The sequence below is a fragment of the Taudactylus pleione genome, unplaced genomic scaffold (genome assembly GCF_031769625.1).
Source record: "Taudactylus pleione unplaced genomic scaffold, aTauple2 ptg000123l, whole genome shotgun sequence".
Taxonomy (NCBI): Eukaryota; Metazoa; Chordata; class Amphibia; order Anura; family Myobatrachidae; genus Taudactylus; species Taudactylus pleione.
This window is the reverse complement of record NW_028284525.1, coordinates 1,617,770-1,639,059: the sequence shown is the minus strand read 5'-3', so window position 1 is coordinate 1,639,059 and position 21,290 is coordinate 1,617,770. Positions and strand designations below refer to the sequence as shown.

General features: G+C 46.5%; 1 protein-coding gene across 1 annotated transcript in view; it reads right to left on the bottom strand.

Annotated features, from left to right (window-relative positions):
- MAB21L3 (mab-21 like 3) overlaps positions 1-21,290 on the bottom strand; it is a 251,372-nt gene that overhangs the window by 29,841 nt on the left and 200,241 nt on the right. Inside the window, exon 2 of the mRNA XM_088472445.1 lies at positions 9,940-10,080. Coding sequence (XP_088328571.1) covers positions 9,940-10,080 — 141 coding nt within the window. The remainder of the gene's footprint in view (positions 1-9,939; positions 10,081-21,290) is intronic.

Genomic DNA, 21,290 nt, shown 5'->3' with positions numbered 1-21,290 from the left:
CACACACCGCAATGGTACTCTCACCACACACCGCAATGGCACTCTCACCACACTCGACAATGGTACTCTCACCACACACCACAATGATACTCTTACTCTCACCACACACTGCAATGTTACTCTCACCACACACCGCATTGGTACTCTCACCACACACCACAATCGTACTCTCACTCTCTCCACACACCACAATGGTACTCTCACAACACACCGCAATGGTACTCTCACCACAAAACACAATGGTACTCTCACTGTCACCACACACCACAATGGTACTCTCACCACACACCGCAATGGTAATCTCACCACACACCGCAATGGCACTCTCACCACACACCGCAATGGCACTCTCACCACACACCGCAATGGTACTCTCCCCACACACCACAATGTTACTTTCACCACATACCGCAATGGTACTCTTACTCTTACCACACTCCACTTTGGTACTCTCACTCTCACCACACAATGCAATGGCACTCTCACCACACACCACAATAGTACTCTCACCACACACCGCAATGGTACTCTCACCACACACCGCATTGGTACTTTCACCACACACCACAATGTTACTCTCACTCTCTCCACACACCACAATGGTACTCTCACTCTCTCCACACACCGCAATGGTACTCTCACCACAAAACACAATGGTACTCTCACTCTCACCACACACCACAATGGTACTCTCACCACACACCGCAATGGTACTCTCACCACACACCGCAATGGCACTCTCACCACACAACGCAATAGTACTCTCACCACACACCGCGATGGTACACTCCCCACACACCACAATGTTACTTTCACCACATACCGCAATGGTACTCTAACTCTTACCACACACCACTTTGGTACTCTCACTCTCACCAGACAATGTAATGGCACTCTCACCACACACCACAATAGTACTCTCACCACACACCGCAATGGTACTCTCACCAGACATGACAATTGTACTCTCACCACAATGGTACTCTCACTCTCTCCACACACCACAATGGTACTCTCTCTCTCTCCACACACCACAATGGTACTCTCACCACACACCACATTGGTACTCTCACCACAAAACACAATGGTACTCTCACTCTCACCACACACCACAATGGTACTCTCACCACACACCGCAATAGTACTCTCACCACACACCATAGTGGTACTCTCACTCTCACCACACACCGCAATGGTACTCTCACCACACACCACAATGGTACTCTCACCACACACCACAATGGTACTCTCACCACACAATACAATGGTACTCTCACTCTCACCACACACCACAATTTTACTCTCAACACACCGTAATGGCACTCTCACCACACACCACAATGGTACTCTCACTCTCAACACACACCACAATGGTACTCTCACCACACCGCAATGGCACTCTCACCACACACCGCAATAGTAATCTCACCACACACCACAATGGTACTCTAACCACACACCACAATGTTACTCTCACCACACTCCGCAATGGTACTCTCACCACACACCACAATGGTACTCTCACCACACACCGCAATGGTACTCTCACCACACACTGTGATGGTACTCTCTCCACACACCACAATGGTACTCTCATCAGTCACCACAATGTTACTCTCACCACACACTGCAATGGTACTCTCACCACACACCACAATGGTACTCTCATTAGTCACCACAATGGTACTCTCACCGCACACTGCAATGGTACTCTCACCACACACCGCACTGGTACTCTCACCACACATCGCAATGGTACTCTCACCACACACTGCAATGGTACTCTCACCGCACACCGCAATGGCACTCTCACCACACACCGCAATGGTACTCTCACCACACACCGCAATGGCACTCTCACCACACTCGACAATGGTACTCTCACCACACACCACAATGATACTCTTACTCTCACCACACACTGCAATGTTACTCTCACCACACACCGCATTGGTACTCTCACCACACACCACAATCGTACTCTCACTCTCTCCACACACCACAATGGTACTCTCACAACACACCGCAATGGTACTCTCACCACAAAACACAATGGTACTCTCACTGTCACCACACACCACAATGGTACTCTCACCACACACCGCAATGGTAATCTCACCACACACCGCAATGGCACTCTCACCACACACCGCAATGGCACTCTCACCACACACCGCAATGGTACTCTCCCCACACACCACAATGTTACTTTCACCACATACCGCAATGGTACTCTTACTCTTACCACACTCCACTTTGGTACTCTCACTCTCACCACACAATGCAATGGCACTCTCACCACACACCACAATAGTACTCTCACCACACACCGCAATGGTACTCTCACCACACACCGCATTGGTACTTTCACCACACACCACAATGTTACTCTCACTCTCTCCACACACCACAATGGTACTCTCACTCTCTCCACACACCGCAATGGTACTCTCACCACAAAACACAATGGTACTCTCACTCTCACCACACACCACAATGGTACTCTCACCACACAATACATTGGTACTCTCACTCTCACCACAATGGTACTCTCACCACACACCGCAATGGTACTCTCACCACACACCATGGTGGTACTCTCACTCTCACCACACACCGCAATGGTACTCTCTCCACACACCGCAATGGTACTCTCACCACACACCACAATGGTACTCTCACCACACACCGCAATGGTACTCTCACCACACACCACAATGGTACTCTCACCACACACCACAATGGTACTCTCACCACACACCACAATGGTACTCTCACTCTCTCCACAGACCACAATGGTACTCTCACTCTCTCCACACACCGCAATGGTACTCTCACCACAAAACACAATGGTACTCTCACTCTCACCATACACCACAATGGTACTCTCACCACACACCACAATGGTACTCTCACTCTCACCACACACCACAATGGTACTCTCACCACACACCGCAATAGTACTCTCACAGCACACTGCAATGGTACTCTCACCACACACCATAGTGGTACTCTCACTCTCACCACACACCGCAATGGTACTCTCACCACACACCGCAATGGTACTCTCACCACACACCACAATTGTAGTCTCACCACACACCACAATGGTACTCTCACCACACATCACAATGGTGTCCTTATCATGGAAGCTCAGACCACTACACCCCGGAGAGAGTAAGTAGAAAGCAAGTTATAAATGGATCAGATCATCACTGATATAATAAACTATACATACAACAAAGGGGAAAATTTGCTAAAGGTTGATTTTGTGATTTTGGGCGATCTTCCATCAGTTTCACAATTCTTAGATTTACTAAAGCCAAAAACCTGACTTTAGAACATTGGAGCAGCAATCGATATGTTTACATAGATGACTATAGAAACCGGAGATTTACTAACAGTGAGTTACATGACTGAAAACCATCCAAAAACCAGAGGCCAAAGTGAAGAAATACTAGACCTGCCGATTGCAGGTGAGTTGGGGAAAAGCACTGCATGGATCATTACAATCTGTGCAGTCTGCGTTAAGTTACAGTGAAAGAAAACGGTTCGAATAAAAGCAAAAAAATTACTTGGGGTCCCCCTTACCCAAATGAATAACCAGCTCCGCACCTCTCAGTCTGGTACTGGGAATTCTGAGAATCCCCAAATCTAACTATCTCTGCGCATCTTACATCACCCCCCATGTGGTGTCTTCTCCTGTCCCTCTAACTGGCGCCAGCAGATCATTCAGGAAAGCGGTAATTGTGTGTTATTGGGGCTGTATCCTGTACAGTAAGGTAAAACGCTCCTGACGCGCTGACATTTCTCTTCGATGTTTAATGTTCATCGATGTTTCACACCTCATTAATTATCCTCCATCGTGGGCATTTGAGCCGCACTGAGCATGTGCCGCGATGGCCTTGTGACGGCCGGCAGTCATAGAGGGGATAAGAACGCTGAGTGACTGACAGACAGTGACCTATTGTGGTAGGTAATGTGGGTTGGCTACAAAGCCGCAAGCGTTTCAGGGCGTGTGGCAGCCAGAACCTGTACCCTCGTACGCAGGTGTGGGGGCCCCGGCTGCTTAGTTGTGACTAACATTCTGAGGAACCAGATGGTCCTAGAAGGTCCAATGGTGCAAGCTATGTCCATCTGTACGCAAGATGGCGGATCCGAGAAGCCGGAGGCGTAAACAAGATGGCGGCTGCGATATTTGCATATTCTCAGATTCGCTGCAGCAGTAACACTACTGTCCCCCCTGAATGTTGCCCAATGTTACCTGCACATATATACCCTCATCATTACCTGTATACAGGGGTGCAGACATATACCACATATATACCCTCCTCATTACCTGTATACAGGGGTGCAGACATATACCACATATATACCCTCCTCATTACCTGTATACAGGGGTGCAGACATATACCACATATATACCCTCCTCATTACCTGTATACAGGGGTGCAGACATATACCACATATATACCATCCTCATTACCTGTATACAGGGGTGCAGACATATACCACATATATACCCTCCTCATTACCTGTATACAGGGGTGCAGACATATACCACATATATACCCTCCGCATTACCTGTATACAGGGGTGCAGACATATATCACATATATACCCTCCTCATTACCTGTATACAGGGGTGCAGACATATACCACATATATACCCTCCTCATTACCTGTATACAGGGGTGCAGACATATACCACATATATACCCTCCTCATTACCTATATACAGGGGTGCAGACATATACCACATATATACCCTCCTCATTACCTGTATACAGGGGTGCAGACATATACCACATATATACCCTCCTCATTACCTGTATACAGGGGTGCAGACATATACCACATATATACCCTCCTCATTACCTGTATACAGGGGTGCAGACATATACCACATATATACCCTCCGCATTACCTGTATACAGGGGTGCAGGGACCGCTGCCCTCTCAGCAGCACCATCCAGTGTGGCAGTAAATGTGGCTGATCCTGATCCCACCAGAAGCCGCAGAAAGAGAGAAAGACGCAGAGTGATGATAGAGACAGATGAAGTGTCAGCTCAGTGTCAGTCTGCAGCACCAGCAGCTCGGTGTCAGCCTGCTGCACCCGCAGCTCAGTGTCAGCTTGCAGCACCCGCAGCTCGGCGTTAGTCTGCAGCACCAGCAGCTCGGTGTCAGCCTGCAGCACCAGCAACTCGGTGTCAGTCTGCAGCACCAGCAGCTCGGTGTCAGTCTGCAGCACCAGCAGCTCAGTGTCAGACTGCAGCACCAGCAGCTCGATGTCAGCCGGCAGCACCAGCAGCTCGGTGTCAGTCTGCAGCACCAGCAGCTCGGTGTCAGCCTGCAGCACCAGCAGCTCGGTGTCAGCCTGCAGCACCAGCAGCTCGGTGTCAGCCTGCAGCACCAGCAGCTCGGTGTCAGCCTGCAGCACCCGCAGCTCGGTGTCAGTCTGCAGCACCCGCAGCTCAGTGTCAGTCTGCAGCACCCGCAGCTCAGTGTCAGCCTGCAGCACCTGCAGCTCAGTGTCAGTCTGCAGCACCAGCAGCTCAGTGTCAGCCTGCAGCACCAGCAGCTCAGTGTCAGTCTGCAGCACCCGCAACTCAGTGTCAGTCTGCAGCACCCTCAGCTCAGTGTCAGCCTGCAGCACCAGCAGCTCGGTGTCAGTCTGCAGCACCAGCAGCTCGGTGTCAGTCTGCAGCACCAGCAGCTCTGTGTCAGTCTGCAGCACCAGCAGCTCAGTGTCAGTCTGCAGCACCCGCAGCTCAGTGTCAGCCTGCAGCACCAGCATCTCAGTGTCAGCCTGCAGCACCAGCAGCTCAGTGTCAGCCTGCAGCACCAGCAGCTCAGTGTCAGTCTGCAGCACCAGCAGCTCGGTGTCAGTCTGCAGCACCAGCAGCTCGGTGTCAGTCAGCAGCACCCACAGCTCAGTGTCAGTCTGCAGCACCAGCAGCTCAGTGTCAGTCTGCAGCACCCTCAGCTCAGTGTCAGCCTGCAGCACCAGCAGCTCGGTGTCAGTCTGCAGCACCAGCAGCTCAGTGTCAGTCTGCAGCACCAGCAGCTCTGTGTCAGTCTGCAGCACCAGCAGCTCAGTGTCAGTCTGCAGCACCAGCAGCTCAGTGTCAGTCTGCAGCACCCGCAGCTCAGTGTCAGCCTGCAGCACCAGCAGCTCAGTGTCAGTCTGCAGCACCCGCAGCTCAGTGTCAGCCTGCAGCACCAGCAGCTCAGTGTCAGTCTGCAGCACCAGCAGCTCAGTGTCAGCCTGCAGCACCAGCAGCTCAGTGTCAGTCTGCAGCACCAGCAGCTCGGTATCAGTCTGCAGCACCAGCAGCTCAGTGTCAGTCTGCAGCACCAGCAGCTCGGTGTCAGTCTGCAGCACCAGCAGCTCGGTGTCAGTCTGCAGCACCAGCAGCTCTGTGTCAGTCTGCAGCACCCGCAGCTCAGTGTCAGCCTGCAGCACCAGCAGCTCAGTGTCAGTCTGCAGCACCCGCAGCTCAGTGTCAGCCTGCAGCACCAGCAGCTCAGTGTCAGTCTGCAGCACCAGCAGCTCAGAGTCAGTCTGCAGCACCCGCAGCTCAGTGTCAGTCTGCAGCACCAGCAGCTCAGTGTCAGTCTGCAGCACCAGCAGCTCAGAGTCAGTCTGCAGCACCACCAGCTCTGTGTCAGTCTGAATAAAACTGAAGGAATCCTATCTCGGGGGAATCGCACATCCATGGCTGCGGGAGATATAGATTTGGGGGCGATTCAGTTCAGCGTGATGCTGATTAGCCACAGGAAGGTGTTCCCGGAGCTATTACATTCAGTGCGCTGTTAAATCTGCACCTTAAACTGGGTATTGAGTTGCACTAACCGGCATTCTCTGACTAAAGTGCCAACCTCGAGGCTCTTAGCACTGCGCTAATCCAGAAAACAGCATGGCGGCGGCTGGCACTTCAGTTAGGTTCCTGCTCACACCTCAGAAGGGTGCGAGAATAATTCCTGCAGTCCGACATAATAGCGCGGTGAATCAAATCGCCCCAAATGTATAGTTACTGCAGCCATGGAAAGCCTTCATATTGTACTGGGGCAGTTATAGGGGTCTCTAGTGATGGAGATAGACACAACATACTACATAAAGATTCTTTTACTAAAGGGACATGATCACAATATGTTTTATATAAATATACAGTATTAGTCATGGTGGGCTGCCTGACCCGGGACCTGCAGTTACCTTCCAGGGGCCAATGAACGCGTCACATGCAATGCGGTCTCCGTAGACCTTGGAGGACTACACTCGCCAGCATGCCTGTCTCCTGAGCTTGGGTCTGAATCAGGCCCTCTGTTCTACTCTGAACCCTAAAAGTGATCCATGTCGGGACTCTGGGCCTGATTCAGAGCTGGACGCTATTTGTGGACGGTCGTTCCAAAAAAGGGGCCAGCTATTTAAATTGAGCGCTCGCTCTTTGCGGTTTGTTGATGCCTCTATGTCTGAGTGAGTGAACGAAAATTGCGCTCGCTATTTTGTAAAGACGCCCCTTTGCCATTCGCATCACACGTCATCTCCGGTATTTATTAGATTAATCGGGACCATTGAAAGGCATCTGAACTGCTCGCAGTGCTTGTGGTAGGATTTACTTCCCGCTATCACTGTGAGCAGTTCAGGCTAAAAGACAACCAAGTGATGTGGTCGATGACGCTCCTTTACTAATTATGCACTCCCATTAAACGCCCTTTTTACTGTTAGGCACGCCTGCGTTCGGATCTCCACTCCCCCGTTTTCAAGCACCTTCCCCTGTTACCACCCACAAACGGTACATTCTGTCAATCAAATTAGCAGTCCCTCGCTGTTTTGCGAGCGCTCGATTTCCGACCGCAATGACTGGTTTGCGCATGCGCATTACGACCCATACGCATGCGCAGTTGTGCGAACATCGCTCAGAGCGAACGAGCGGCCACTTACGAGCGGCTATGAATCAGGCCCTGTGTTCTTCTCTGAACCCTAAAAGTGATCCATGACGGGACTCTGTTCTACTCTGAACCCTAAAAGTGATCCGTGCGGGGACTCTGTTCTACTATGAACCCTAATAGTGATCCGATCTGGGATTCTGTTCTACACTGAACCCTAAAAGTGATCCGTGCTGGGACTCTGTTCTACATTGAACCCTAATAATGATCCGTGCAGGGACTCTGTTCTACTCTGAACCCTAAAAGTGATCCGTGCCGGGACTCTGTTCTACTCTGAACCCTAATAGTGATCCGAGCTGGGATTCTGTTCTACACTGGACCCTAAAAGTGATCCGTGCCGGGACTCTGTTCTACTCTAAACCCTAATAGTGATCCGAGCTGGGATTTTGTTCTACATTGAACCCTAAAAGTGATCCGTGCCGGGACTCTGTTCTACATTGAACCCTAAAAATGATCAGAGCTGGGACTCTGTTCTACTCTGAACCCTAATAGTGATCCGAGCTGGGACTCTGTTCTACTCTGAACCCTAAAAGTGATCCGTGCCGGGACTCTGTTCTACTCTGAACCCTAATAGTGATCCGAGCTGGGACTCTGTTCTACTCTGAACCCTAAAAGTGATCCGTGCCGGGACTCTGTTCTACTCTGAACCCTAATAGTGATCCGAGCTGGGATTCTGTTCTACACTGGACCCTAAAGGTAATCCGTGGCGGGACTCTGTTCTACTCTAAACCCTAATAGTGATCCGAGCTGGGATTTTGTTCTACATTGAACCCTAAAAGTGATCCGTGCCGGGACTCTGTTCTACTCTGAACCCTAATAGTGATCCGAGCTGGGATTCTGTTCTACACTGAACCCTAAAAGTGATCCGTGCCGGGACTCTGTTCTACATTGAACCCTAAAGGTGATCCGTGCCAGGATTCTGTTCTACATTGAACCCTAAAAGTGATCCGTGCCGAGACTCTGTTCTACACTGAACCCCAAAAGTGATCCAAGCCAGGGCTCAGTTCGACTCGGAACCCCAAAGTGCGAGTATGTTCAGTTTTCAGCAAAACCGAACCGCACATCTCTCAACATGCAGAAAAAGAAACAATATTTTTTGCACAGTTTGTCCCAGTGGAGTGAAATGAGCCCTTTCACAAAACACAAATGCGCTATTTCTACCCATTTAGCTAATTTCCATAATCTTGCTCTGCAGAATGCATAATTTCTGCACCAGTGCACTCAGGCCTTGATTCAGAGCCGGACGCTCTAACAGAGCGCTCGCTCTGAATCAGGGCCGTCATTATTTTTTTAAAAGCGGCCTCCTGGCCGCTTGCATAGCTGTGGGTGACAACCCACAGCTATAGCGAGCGGCCAAAATGATGGTCGCGATGGTCAAGACCATCGCGACCATCGGGCTTGCGACGAGACCCTTGTGGTAGGGTCTTGTTCCCACAAGCCCTGGAGTGCTTTTGGCTGTATCAGAGCCAAAAGCACTCCCACTGACATCACTAGTGATGTCAGTGGGGCCGGCCCCAGACGGTAGGCATTCCCATCTGGGCAGCCACATCCCCAGAACGCCCACCAAAGGGGGCGTGCTGTCAATCACCATCGACAGCACGCCCCCTTTGGTGCGAGACCATAATGACGGCTTGGCCGTCGTTATTCGGGTCTCGCGCATGCGGACGACGGAGCCAACATCGACCCGCTTGCAAGCGCTCAGCGCTAGCGAGCGGGTCTGAATTAGGCCCTTATTTCACTAGAAACGCCCTTGTTCTGTGCAATTCCTGCTCTTGGCTTGTCCTAATTACCACCTCTGTCAAACACAGCCATCTTATTCCTCCAGCCTATGCTCCTCTGTGGAACTCTATGCACAAGACAAGGGGCACATGGTGGTTCCAGGGCTGGTTTTGCACTGCATTAATAACCTCCGGTATCCATCAGAGGGAGCAGCTGTGAATCTACACAAGTTACTATTCAAGGATATAACAGTGAGGTCCTGTCTCTTACCTTCAGGTTGTCATTATGGATCCCAGAGTTGGAGATACTATGAAACCTTGAGTCCCAGAGACTGATCTGTGCTGTCAGCTTCTGCATAATGCTCTGCACCTCTTCCACCATTTGGGAGATACGACGGTCCCGGGCATCCCGCTGGGAAAGAGATATAGAAATTAGAGTGTGGGGAGAATTATCATATCATTTGGTGTGTTGGGGATGTAATGATGGTCCCTCTGGGCCGGAGACTTAGGTGCATGATATACAGAGTAGAGAATATAGTTTATGGTGGTATATTGCATATACCAGGATTTGGAGTATGTACCAGAATCCAGAAACAGAACTCAGTGACCTATAAACGTATACTGCATTAGGTTAGTAGATAGCTGAGGGCCTGATTCAGAGCTAATTACATCACTGCTGCTTTTCCGTATTCCAAGGATCTGAAAAGATATGCAAATGTTGCAGCCACACAGAGATGCCCAACGCTGGCTTCTCTGATCTGCTTGCGTACAAAGACCCACCATTGGGCAAACAGTGTTCATGTCATCTCACAACTAAGGGGTCTATTTACTAAGCAGTGTTAGGAGACAGTGTGAAAAATGATAAGGTACCAGCCAATCAGCTCCTAACTGTCATTTTTGAAACACAGCCTGTGAGATGGCAGTGAGGAGCTGATTGGCTGGCAACTTATCACTTTTCACTCTGTCTCCTAACACTGCTTAGTAAATAGACCCCTATGCCACCGGGTCATTACAGCTGCATATGAGGACGCAGTTGTAGTCTGCAAAACGCCCCTGAAAAAGGTAATGACATGTCTAAGTTACTATAGCACCCCCCCCCCCCGTTACCTTCCACAAATGGACACTGGCCCTGATTCAGAGCCTCTCGTAAGCGGTCGCTCGTTAGTTCTGACCGATGTTCGTACATCTGCGCTTGCGTACGGATTTTAATACGCATGCGCGAACCAGTCAGTGCAGCCGAAAATCGTTTGTTCGCTATATAGCGAATGCCTGCTATTTTGAGTGACAGAAGGAGGTGTATGTGGGTGGTAACAGGGGAAGGTGCTTGAAAACGGGGAGTGGAATTCGAACGCAGGCGTGCTTAAAGGTCAAAACGGGCATTTTAAGGGAGTGCATAATTAATACAGCAGCGTCATTGACCACATCACTTGTTTTTTTTTTTACTCAGAACTGCTCGCAAAATAGCGGTTGAAAAAACCAGCCACAAGAATAGCGAGCAATTCATATGCTGTTCGATGTACTCTATTAATCTAATAAATAACGGACATGACGTATGGTGCGAGCGGCAAGGGGGCGTATTTTTCAAAATTACAACCGCAAGTTTTGCTCGCTCGTTCAGACTTAGAGGCATGAACAGACCGCAATTAGTGAACGGTTCATTTGAATAGCCACCCCTTGTTTTAGAACGAACGACCACAAATAGCGAGCGGCTCTGAATGAGGGCCACTGTTTCACAATCACTCTTAGCAGATAGATGGATGATAGGGAGGAGTTAGTAGATAGCTGGATGATGAGAAGGAGTTAGTAGATAGCTAGATGATTGTAAGGCGTTAGAAGATAGCTGGATGATGGGAAGGAGTTAGAAGATAGTTTGGTGATAGGAAGGAGTTAGTAGATAGCTGGATGATTGGAAGGAGTTAGCAGATAGCTGGAGGATAGGAAGGAGTTAGTAGATAGCTGGATGATAGGAAGGAGTTAGTAGATAGCTGGATGATTGGAAGGAGTTAGTAGATAGTTTGGTGATAGGAAGGAGTTAGTAGATAGCTGGATGATTGGAAGGAGTTAGTAGATAGCTGGATGATAGGAAGGAATTAGTAGATAGCTGGAGGATGGGAAGGAGTTAGTAGAAAGCTGGATGATAGGAAGGAGTTAGTAGATAGCTGGAGGATGGGAAGGAGTTAGTAGAAGGCAGGATGATAGGAAGGAGTTAGTAGAAAGCTGGATGATAGGAAGGAGTTAGTAGATAGCTGGATTATGGGAAGGAGTTAGGAGATAGCTGGGTGATAGGAAGAAGTTAGTAGATAGCTGGATGATGGGAAGGAGTTAGTTGATAGTTTGGTGATAGGAAGGAGTTAGTAAAAAGATGGATGATAGGAAGGAGTTAGTAGAAAGCTGGATGATAGGAAGGAGTTAGTAGATAGCTGGAGGATGGGAAGAAGTTAGTAGAAAGCTGGATGATAGGAAGGAGTTAGTAGAAAGCTGGATGATAGGAAGGAGTTAGTAGATAGCTGGATTATGGGAAGGAGTTAGTAGATACCTGGGTGATATGAAGAAGTTAGTAGATAGCTGGATGATGGGATGGAGTTAGTAGATAGTTCGGTGATAGGAAGGAGTTAGTAGATAGCTGGATGATAGGAAGGAGTTAGTAAAAAGCTGGATGATAGGAAGGAGTTTGTAGATAGCTGGATGATTGGAAGGATTAGGAGATAGCTGGAGGATAGGAAGGAGTTAGTAGATAGCTGGATGATAGGAAGGAGTTAGTAGATAGTTTGGTGATAGGATGGAGTTAGTAGATAGCTGGGTGATAGGAAGAAGTTAGCAGATAGCTGGAGGATAGGAAGGAGTTAGTAGATAGCTGGATGAAAGGAAGGAGTTAGTAGATAGCTGGATGATTGGAAGGAGTTAGTAGATAGTTTGGTGATAGGAAGGAGTTAGTAGATAGCTGGATGATTGGAAGGAGTTAGTAGATAGCTGGAAGATAGGAAGGAGTTAGTAGATAGTTTGGTGATAGGAAGGAGATAGTAGATAGCTGGATGATAGGAAGGAGTTAGTAGAAAGCTGGATGATAGGAAGGAGTTAGTAGATAGCAGGATGATTGGAAGGAGTTAGCAGATAGCTGGAGGATAGGAAGGAGTTAGCAGATAGTTGGATGATAGGAAGGAGTTAGTATATAGCTGGATGATAGGAAGGAGTTAGTAGGTAGCTGGATGATAGGAAGGAGTTAGTAGAAAGCTGGATGATAGGAAGGAGTTAGTAAATAGCTGGATGATAGGAAGGAGTTTGTAGATAGCTGGATGATGGGAAGGAGTTAGTAGAAAGCTGGATGATGGGAAAGAGTTAGAAGATAGATGGATGATGGAAAGGAGTTAGTAGATAGCTGGGTGATGGGAAGAAGTTAGTAGATAGCTGGATGATGGGAAGGAGTTAGTAGATAGTTTGGTGATGGGAAGGAGATAGTAGATAGCTGGATGATAGGAAGGAGTTAGTAGATAGCTGGATGATAGGAAGGAATTAGTAGATAGCTGGAGGATGGGAAGGAGTTAGTAGAAAGCTGGATGATAGGAAGGAGTTAGTAGATAGCAGGAGGATGGGAAGGAGTTAGTAGAAAGCTGGATGATAGGAAGGAGTTCGTAGAAAGCTGGATGATAGGAAGGAGTTAGTAGATAGCTGGATGATAGGATGGAGTTAGTAGATAGCTGGGTGATAGGAAGGAGTTAGTAAAAAGCTGGATGATAGGAAGGAGTTTTTAGATAGCTGGATGATTGGAAGGATTAGGAGATAGCTGGAGGATAGGAAAGAGTTAGTAGATAGCTGGAGGATAGGAAGGAGTTAGTAGATAGTTTGGTGAAAGGATGGAGTTAGTAAAAAGATGGATGATAGGAAGGAGTTAGTAGAAAGCTGGATGATAGGAAGGAGTTAGTAGATAGCTGGAGGATGGGAAGGAGTTAGTAGAAAGCTGGATGATAGGAAGGAGTTAGTAGAAAGCTGGATGATAGGAAGGAGTTAGTAGATAGCTGGATTATGGGACGGAGTTAGTAGATACCTGGGTGATAGGAAGAAGTTAGTAGATAGCTGGATGATGGGAAGGAGTTAGTAGATAGTTCGGTGATAGGAAGGAGTTAGTAGATAGCTGGATGATAGGAAGGAGTTAGTAAAAAGCTGGATGATAGGAAGGAGTTTGTAGATAGCTGGATGATTGGAAGGATTAGGAGATAGCTGGAGGATAGGAAGGAGTTAGTAGATAGCTGGATGATAGGAAGGAGTTAGTAGATAGTTTGGTGATAGGATGGAGTTAGTAGATAGCTGGATGATAGGGAGGAGTTAGTAGATAGCTGGATGATAGGAAGGAGTTAGTAGGTAGCTGGATGATGGGAAGGAGTTAGTAGATAGCTGGATGATGGGAAGGAGTTAGTAGATAGCTGGATGATAGGAAGGAGTTAGAAGATAGCTGGATGATTGGAAGGAGATAGTAGATAGCTGGGTGATAGGGAGGAGTTAGTAGATAGCTGGATGATAGGAAGGAGTTAGTGGGTAGCTGGATGATGGGAAGGAGTTAGTAGATAGCTGGATGATGGGAAGGAGTTAGTAGATAGCTGGATGATAGGAAGGAGTTAGTAGATAGCAGGATGATTGGAAGGAGATAGTAGATAGCTGGGTGATAGGAAGAAGTTAGTAGATCACTGGATGATAAGATGGAGTTAGTAGATAGTAGGTGATTGGAAGGAAATAGTAGATAGCTGGAAGATAGGGAGGAGTTAGTAGATAGCTGGATGATAGGAAGGAGTTAGTAGGTAGCTGGATGATGGGAAGGAGTTAGTAGATAGCTGGATGATGGGAAGGAGATAGTAGATAGCTGGATGATGGGAAGGAGTTAGTAGATAGCTGGATGATTGGAAGGAGATAGTAGATAGCTGGGTGATAGGAAGAAGGTAGTAGATCACTGGATGATAAGAAGGAGTTAGAAGATAGCTGGATGATAGGAAGGAGTTAGTAGAAAGCTGGAAGATAGGAAGGTGTTAGTAGATAGCTGGATGACGGGAAGGAGTTAGTAGATAGTTTGGTGATAGGAAGGAGATAGTAGATAGCTGGGTGATAGGAAGAAGTTAGTAGGTAGCTGGATGATGGGAAGGAGTTAGTAGATAGCTGGATGAAAGGAAGGAGTTTGTAGATAGCTGGATGATGGGAAGGAGTTTGTAGAAAGCTGGATGATAGGAAGGAGTTAGTAGATAGATGGATGATGGGAAGGAGTTAGTAGATAGCTGGGTGATAGGAAGAAGTTAGTAGATAGCTGGAAGATGGGAAGGAGTTAGTAGATAGTTTGATGATAGGAAGGAGTTAGTAGATAGCTGGATGATAGGAAGGAGTTAGTAAAAAGCTGGATGATAGGAAGGAGTTAGTAGATAGCTGGATGATTGGAAGGAATTAGCAGATAGCTGGAGGATAGGAAGGAGTTAGTAGATAGCTGGATGATAGGAAGGAGTTAGTAGATAGCTGGATGATAGCAATGAGTTAGTAGATAGTTTGGTGATAGGAAGAGTTAGTAGATAGCTGGATGATAGGTAGGAGTTAGTAGATAGCTGGATGATAGGAAGGAGTTAGTAGGTAGCTGGATGATGGGAAGGAGTTAGTAGATAGCTGGATGATGGGAAGGAGTTAGTAGATAGCTGGATGGTAGGAAGGAGTTAGTAGATAGCTTGATGATTGGAAGGAGATAGTAGATAGCTGGGTGATAGGGAGGAGTTAGTAGGTAGCTGGATGATGGGAAGGAGTTAGTAGATAGCTGGATGATGGGAAGGAGTTAGTAGATAGCTGGATGATGGGAAGGAGTTAGTAGATAGCTGGATGACGGGAAGGAGTTAGTAGATAGTTTGGTGATAGGAAGGAGATAGTAGATAGCTGGGTGATAGGAAGAAGTTAGTAGATAGCTGGATGATGGGAAGGAGTTAGTAGATAGCTCGGTGATAGGAAGGAGTTAGTAGACAGCTGGATGATAGGAAGGAGTTAGTAAAAAGCTGGATGATAGGAAGGAGTTTGTAGATAGCTGGATGATGGGAAGGAGTTAGTAGATGGCTGGATGATGGGAAGGAGTTAGTAGATAGCTGGAAGATGGGAAGGAGTTAGTAGATAGCTGGATGATAGGAAGGAGTTTGAAGATAGCTGGATGATGGGAAGGAGTTAGAAAGCTGGATGATTGGAAGGAGTTAGTAGAAAGATGGATGATGGGAAGGAGTTAGTAGATAGCTGGGTAATAGGAAGAAGTTAGTTGATAGCTGGATGATGGGAAGGAGTTAGTAGATAGTTTGGAAATAGGAAGGAGATAGTAGATAGCTGGATGATAGGAAGGAGTTAGTAGATAGCTGGATGATAGGATGGAGTTAGTAGAAAGCTGGATGATAATTAGGAGTTAGTAGATAGCAGGATGATAGGAAGGAGTTAGCAGATAGCTGGAGGATAGGAAGGAGTTAGTAGATAGTTGGATGATAGGAAGGAGTTAGTATATAGCTGGATGATAGGAAGGAGTTAGTAGATAGCTGGATGATAGGAAGGAGTTGGAAGAAAGCTGGATGATAGGAAGGACTTAGAAGATAGCTGGATGATAGGAAGGAGTTTGTAGATAGCTGGATGATGGGAAGGAGTTAGTAGAAAGCTGGATGATGGGAAGGAGTTAGTAGATAGCTGGGTGATGGGAAGAAGTTAGTAGATAGCTGGATGATGGGAAGGAGTTAGTAGATAGTTTGGTGATGGGAAGGAGATAGTAGATAGCTGGATGATAGGAAGGAGTTAGTAGATAGCTGGATGATAGGAAGGAATTAGTAGATAGCTGAGGATGGGAAGGAGTTAGTAGAAAGCTGGATGATAGGAAGGAGTTAGTAGATAGAAGGAGGATGGGAAGGAGTTCGTAGAAAGCTGGATGATTGGAAGGAGATAGTAGATAGCTGGGTGATAGGGAGGAGTTAGAAGATAGCTGGGTGATAGGAAGAAGTTAGTAGATCACTGGATGATAAGAAGGAGTTAGTAGATAGTTGGTGATTGGAAGGAAATAGTAGATAGCTGGAAGATAGGGAGGAGTTAGTAGATAGCTGGATGATAGGAAGGAGTTAGTAGATAGCTGGATGATGGGAAGGAGATAGTAGATAGCTGGATGATGGGAAGGAGTTAGTAGATAGCTGGATGATTGGAAGGAGATAGTAGATAGCTGGGTGATAGGAAGAAGGTAGTAGATCACTGGATGATAAGAAGGAGTTAGAAGATAGCTGGATGATAGGAAGGAGTTAGTAGAAAGCTGGAAGATAGGAAGGTGTTGGTAGATAGCTGGATGACGGGAAGGAGTTAGTAGATAGTTTGGTGATAGGAAGGAGATAGTAGATAGCTGGGTGATAGGAAGAAGTTAGTAGGTAGCTGGATGATGGGAAGGAGTTAGTAGATAGCTGGATGAAAGGAAGGAGTTTGTAGATAGCTGGATGATGGGAAGGAGTTTGTAGAAATCTGGATGATAGGAAGGAGTTAGTAGATAGATGGATGATGGGAAGGAGTTAGTAGATAGCTGGGTGATAGGAAGAAGTTAGAAGATAGCTGGAAGATGGGAAGGAGTTAGTAGATAGTTTGATGATAGGAAGGAGTTAGTAGATAGCTGGATGATAGGAAGGAGTTAGTAAAAAGCTGGATGATAGGAAGGAGTTAGTAGATAGCTGGATGATTGGAAGGAATTAGCAGATATCTGGAGGATAGGAAGGAGTTAGTAGATAGCTGGATGATAGGAAGGAGTTAGTAGATAGCTGGATGATAGCAATGAGTTAGTAGATAGTTTGGTGATAGGAAGAGTTAGTAGATAGCTGGATGATAGGTAGGAGTTAGTAGATAGCTGGATGATAGGAAGGAGTTAGTAGGTAGCTGGATGATGGGAAGGAGTTAGTAGATAGCTGGATGATGGGAAGGAATTAGTAGATAGCTGGATGGTAGGAAGGAGTTAGTAGATAGCTGGATGATAGGAAGGAGTTAGTAGGTAGCTGGATGATGGGAAGGAGTTAGTAGATAGCTGGATGATGGGAAGGAGTTAGTAGATAGCTGGATGATGGGAAGGAGTTAGTAGATAGCTGGATGACGGGAAGGAGTTAGTAGATAGTTTGGTGATAGGAAGGAGATAGTAGATAGCTGGGTGATAGGAAGAAGTTAGTAGATAGCTGGATGATGGGAAGGAGTTAGTAGATAGCTCGGTGATAGGAAGGAGTTAGTAGACAGCTGGATGATAGGAAGGAGTTAGTAAAAAGCTGGATGATAGGAAGGAGTTTGTAGATAGCTGGATGATGGGAAGGAGTTAGTAGATGGCTGGATGATGGGAAGGAGTTAGTAGATAGCTGGAAGATGGGAAGGAGTTAGTAGATAGCTGGATAATAGGAAGGAGTTTGTAGATAGCTGGATGATGGGAAGGAGTTAGAAAGCTGGATGATTGGAAGGAGTTAGTAGAAAGATGGATGATGGGAAGGAGTTAGTAGATAGCTGGGTAATAGGACGAAGTTAGTTGATAGCTGGATGATGGGAAGGAGTTAGTAGATAGTTTGGAAATAGGAAGGAGATAGTAGATAGCTGGATGATAGGAAGGAGTTAGTAGATAGCTGGATGATAGGATGGAGTTAGTAGAAAGCTGGATGATAATTAGGAGTTAGTAGATAGCAGGATGATAGGAAGGAGTTAGCAGATAGCTGGAGGATAGGAAGGAGTTAGTAGATAGTTGGATGATAGGAAGGAGTTAGTATATAGCTGGATGATAGGAAGGAGTTAGTAGATAGCTGGATGATAGGAAGGAGTTGGAAGAAAGCTGGATGATAGGAAGGACTTAGAAGATAGCTGGATGATAGGAAGGAGTTTGTAGATAGCTGGGTGATGGGAAGAAGTTAGTAGATAGCTGGATGATGGGAAGGAGTTAGTAGATAGTTTGGTGATGGGAAGGAGATAGTAGATAGCTGGATGATAGGAAGGAGTTAGTAGATAGCTGGATGATAGGAAGGACTTAGTAGATAGCTGAGGATGGGAAGGAGTTAGTAGAAAGCTGGATGATAGGAAGGAGTTAGTAGATAGCAGGAGGATGGGAAGGAGTTCGTAGAAAGCTGGATGATTGGAAGGAGATAGTAGATAGCTGGGTGATAGGGAGGAGTTAGTAGATAGCTGGATGATAGGAAGAGTTAGTAGGTAGCTGGATGATGGGAAGGAGTTAGTAGATAGCTGGATGATGGGAAGGAGTTAGTAGATAGCTGGATGATAGGAAGGAGTTAGTAGATAGCTGGATGATTGGAAGGAGATAGTAGATAGCTGGGTGATAGGAAGAAGTTAGTAAATCACTGGATGATAAGAAGGAGTTAGTAGATAGTTGGATGATTGGAAGGAGATAGTAGATAGCTGGATGATGGGAAGGAGTTAGTAGATAGCTGGATGATAGGAAGGAGTTAGTAGATAGCTGGATGATTGGAAGGAGATAGTAGATAGCTGGGTGATAGGAAGAAGTTAGTAGATAGCTGGATGATGGGAAGGAGTTAGTAGATAGCTGGATGAAAGGAAGGAGTTTGTAGATAGCTGGATGATGGGAAGGAGTTAGTAGAAAGCTGGATGATAGGAAGGAGTTAGTAGATAGATGGATGATGGGAAGGAGTTAGTAGATAGCTGGGTGATAGGAAGAAGTTAGTAGATAGCTGGATTATGGGAAGGAGTTAGTAGAGAGTTTGATGATAGGAAGGAGTTAGTAGATAGCTGGATGATAGGAAGGAGTTAGTAAAAAGCTGGATGATAGCAAGGAGTTAGTAGATAGCTGGATGATTGGAAGGAGTTAGCAGATAGCTGGAGGATAGGAAGGAGTTAGTAGATAGCTGTATGATAGGAAGGAGTTAGTAGATAGCTGGATGATAGGAAGGAGTTAGTAGATAGTTTGGTGATAGGAAGGAGTTAGTAGATAGCTGGATGATAGGGAGGAGTTAGTAGATAGCTGGATGATAGGAAGGAGTTAGTAGGTAGCTGGATGATGGGAAGGAGTTAGTAGATAGCTGGATGATGGGAAGGAGTTAGTAGATAGCTGGATGGTAGGAAGGAGTTAGTAGATAGCTGGATGATTGGAAGGAGATAGTAGATAGCTGGGTGATAGGGAGGAGTTAGTAGATAGCTGGATAATAGGAAGGAGTTAGTAGGTAGCTGGATGATGGGAAGGAGTTAGTAGATAGCTGGATGATGGGAAGGAGTTAGTAGATAGCTGGATGACAGGAAGGAGTTAGTAGATAGCTGGATGACGGGAAGGATTTAGTAGATAGTTTGGTGATAGGAAGGAGATAGTAGATAGCTGGGTGATAGGAAGAAGTTAGTAGATAGCTGGATGATGGGAAGGAGTTAGTAGATAGTTCGGTGATAGTAAGGAGTTAGTAGATAGCTGGATGATTGGAAGGAGTTAGTAGATAGCTGGATGATTGGAAGGAGTTAGTAGATAGCTGGATGATTGGAAGGAGTTAGTAGATAGCTGGATGATGGGAAGGAGTTAGTAGATAGCTGGATGATAGGAAGGAGTTTGTAGATAGCTGGATGATGGGAAGGAGTTAGAAAGCTGGATGATAGGAAGGAGTTAGTAGATAGATGGATGATGGGAAGGAGTTAGAAGATAGCTGGGTGATAGGAAAAAGTTAGTAGATAGCTGGATGATGGGAAGGAGTTAGTAGATAGTTTGGTGATAGGAGGGAGATAGTAGATAGCTGGATGATAGGAAGGAGTTAGTAGATAGCTGGATGATAGGAAGGAGTTAGTAGAAAGCTGGATGATAGGAAGGAGTTAGTAGATAGCAGGATGATTGGAAGGAGTTAGCAAATAGCTGGAGGATAGGAAGGAGTTAGCAGATAGTTGGATGATAGGAAGGAGTTAGTATGTAGCTGGATGATAGGAACGAGTTAGTAGGTAGCTGGATGATAGGAAGGAGTTAGTAGAAAGCTGGATGATAGGAAGGAGTTAATAAATAGCTGGATGATAGGAAGGAGTTTGTAGATAGCTGGATGATGGGAAGGAGTTAGTAGAAAGCTGGATGATGGGAAGGAGTTAGAAGATAGATGGATGATGGAAAGGAGTTAGTAGATAGCTGGGTGATGGGAAGAATTTAGTAGATAGCTGGATGATGGGAAGGAGTTAGTAGATAGTTTGGTGATGGGAAGGAGATAGTAGATAGCTGGATGATAGGAAGGAGTTAGTAGATAGCTGGATGATAGGATGGAGTTAGTAGAAAGCTGGATGATAGGAAGGAGTTAGTAGATAGCAGGATGATTGGAAGGAGTTAGTAGATAGCTGGAGGATAGGAAGGAGTTAGTAGATAGTTGGATGATAGGAAGGAGTTAGTATATAGCAGGATGATAGGAAGGAGTTAGTAGATAGCTGGATGATAGGAAGGAGTTAGTAGAAAGCTGGATGATAGGAAGGAGTTAGTAGATAGCTGGATGATAGGAAGGAGTTTGTAGATAGCTGGATGATGGGAAGGAGTTAGAAGAAAGCTGGATGATGGGAAGGAGTTAGTAGATAGATGGATGATGGAAAGGAGTTAGAAGATAGCTGGGTGATGGGAAGAAGTTAGTAGATAGCTGGATGATGGGAAGGAGTTAGTAGATA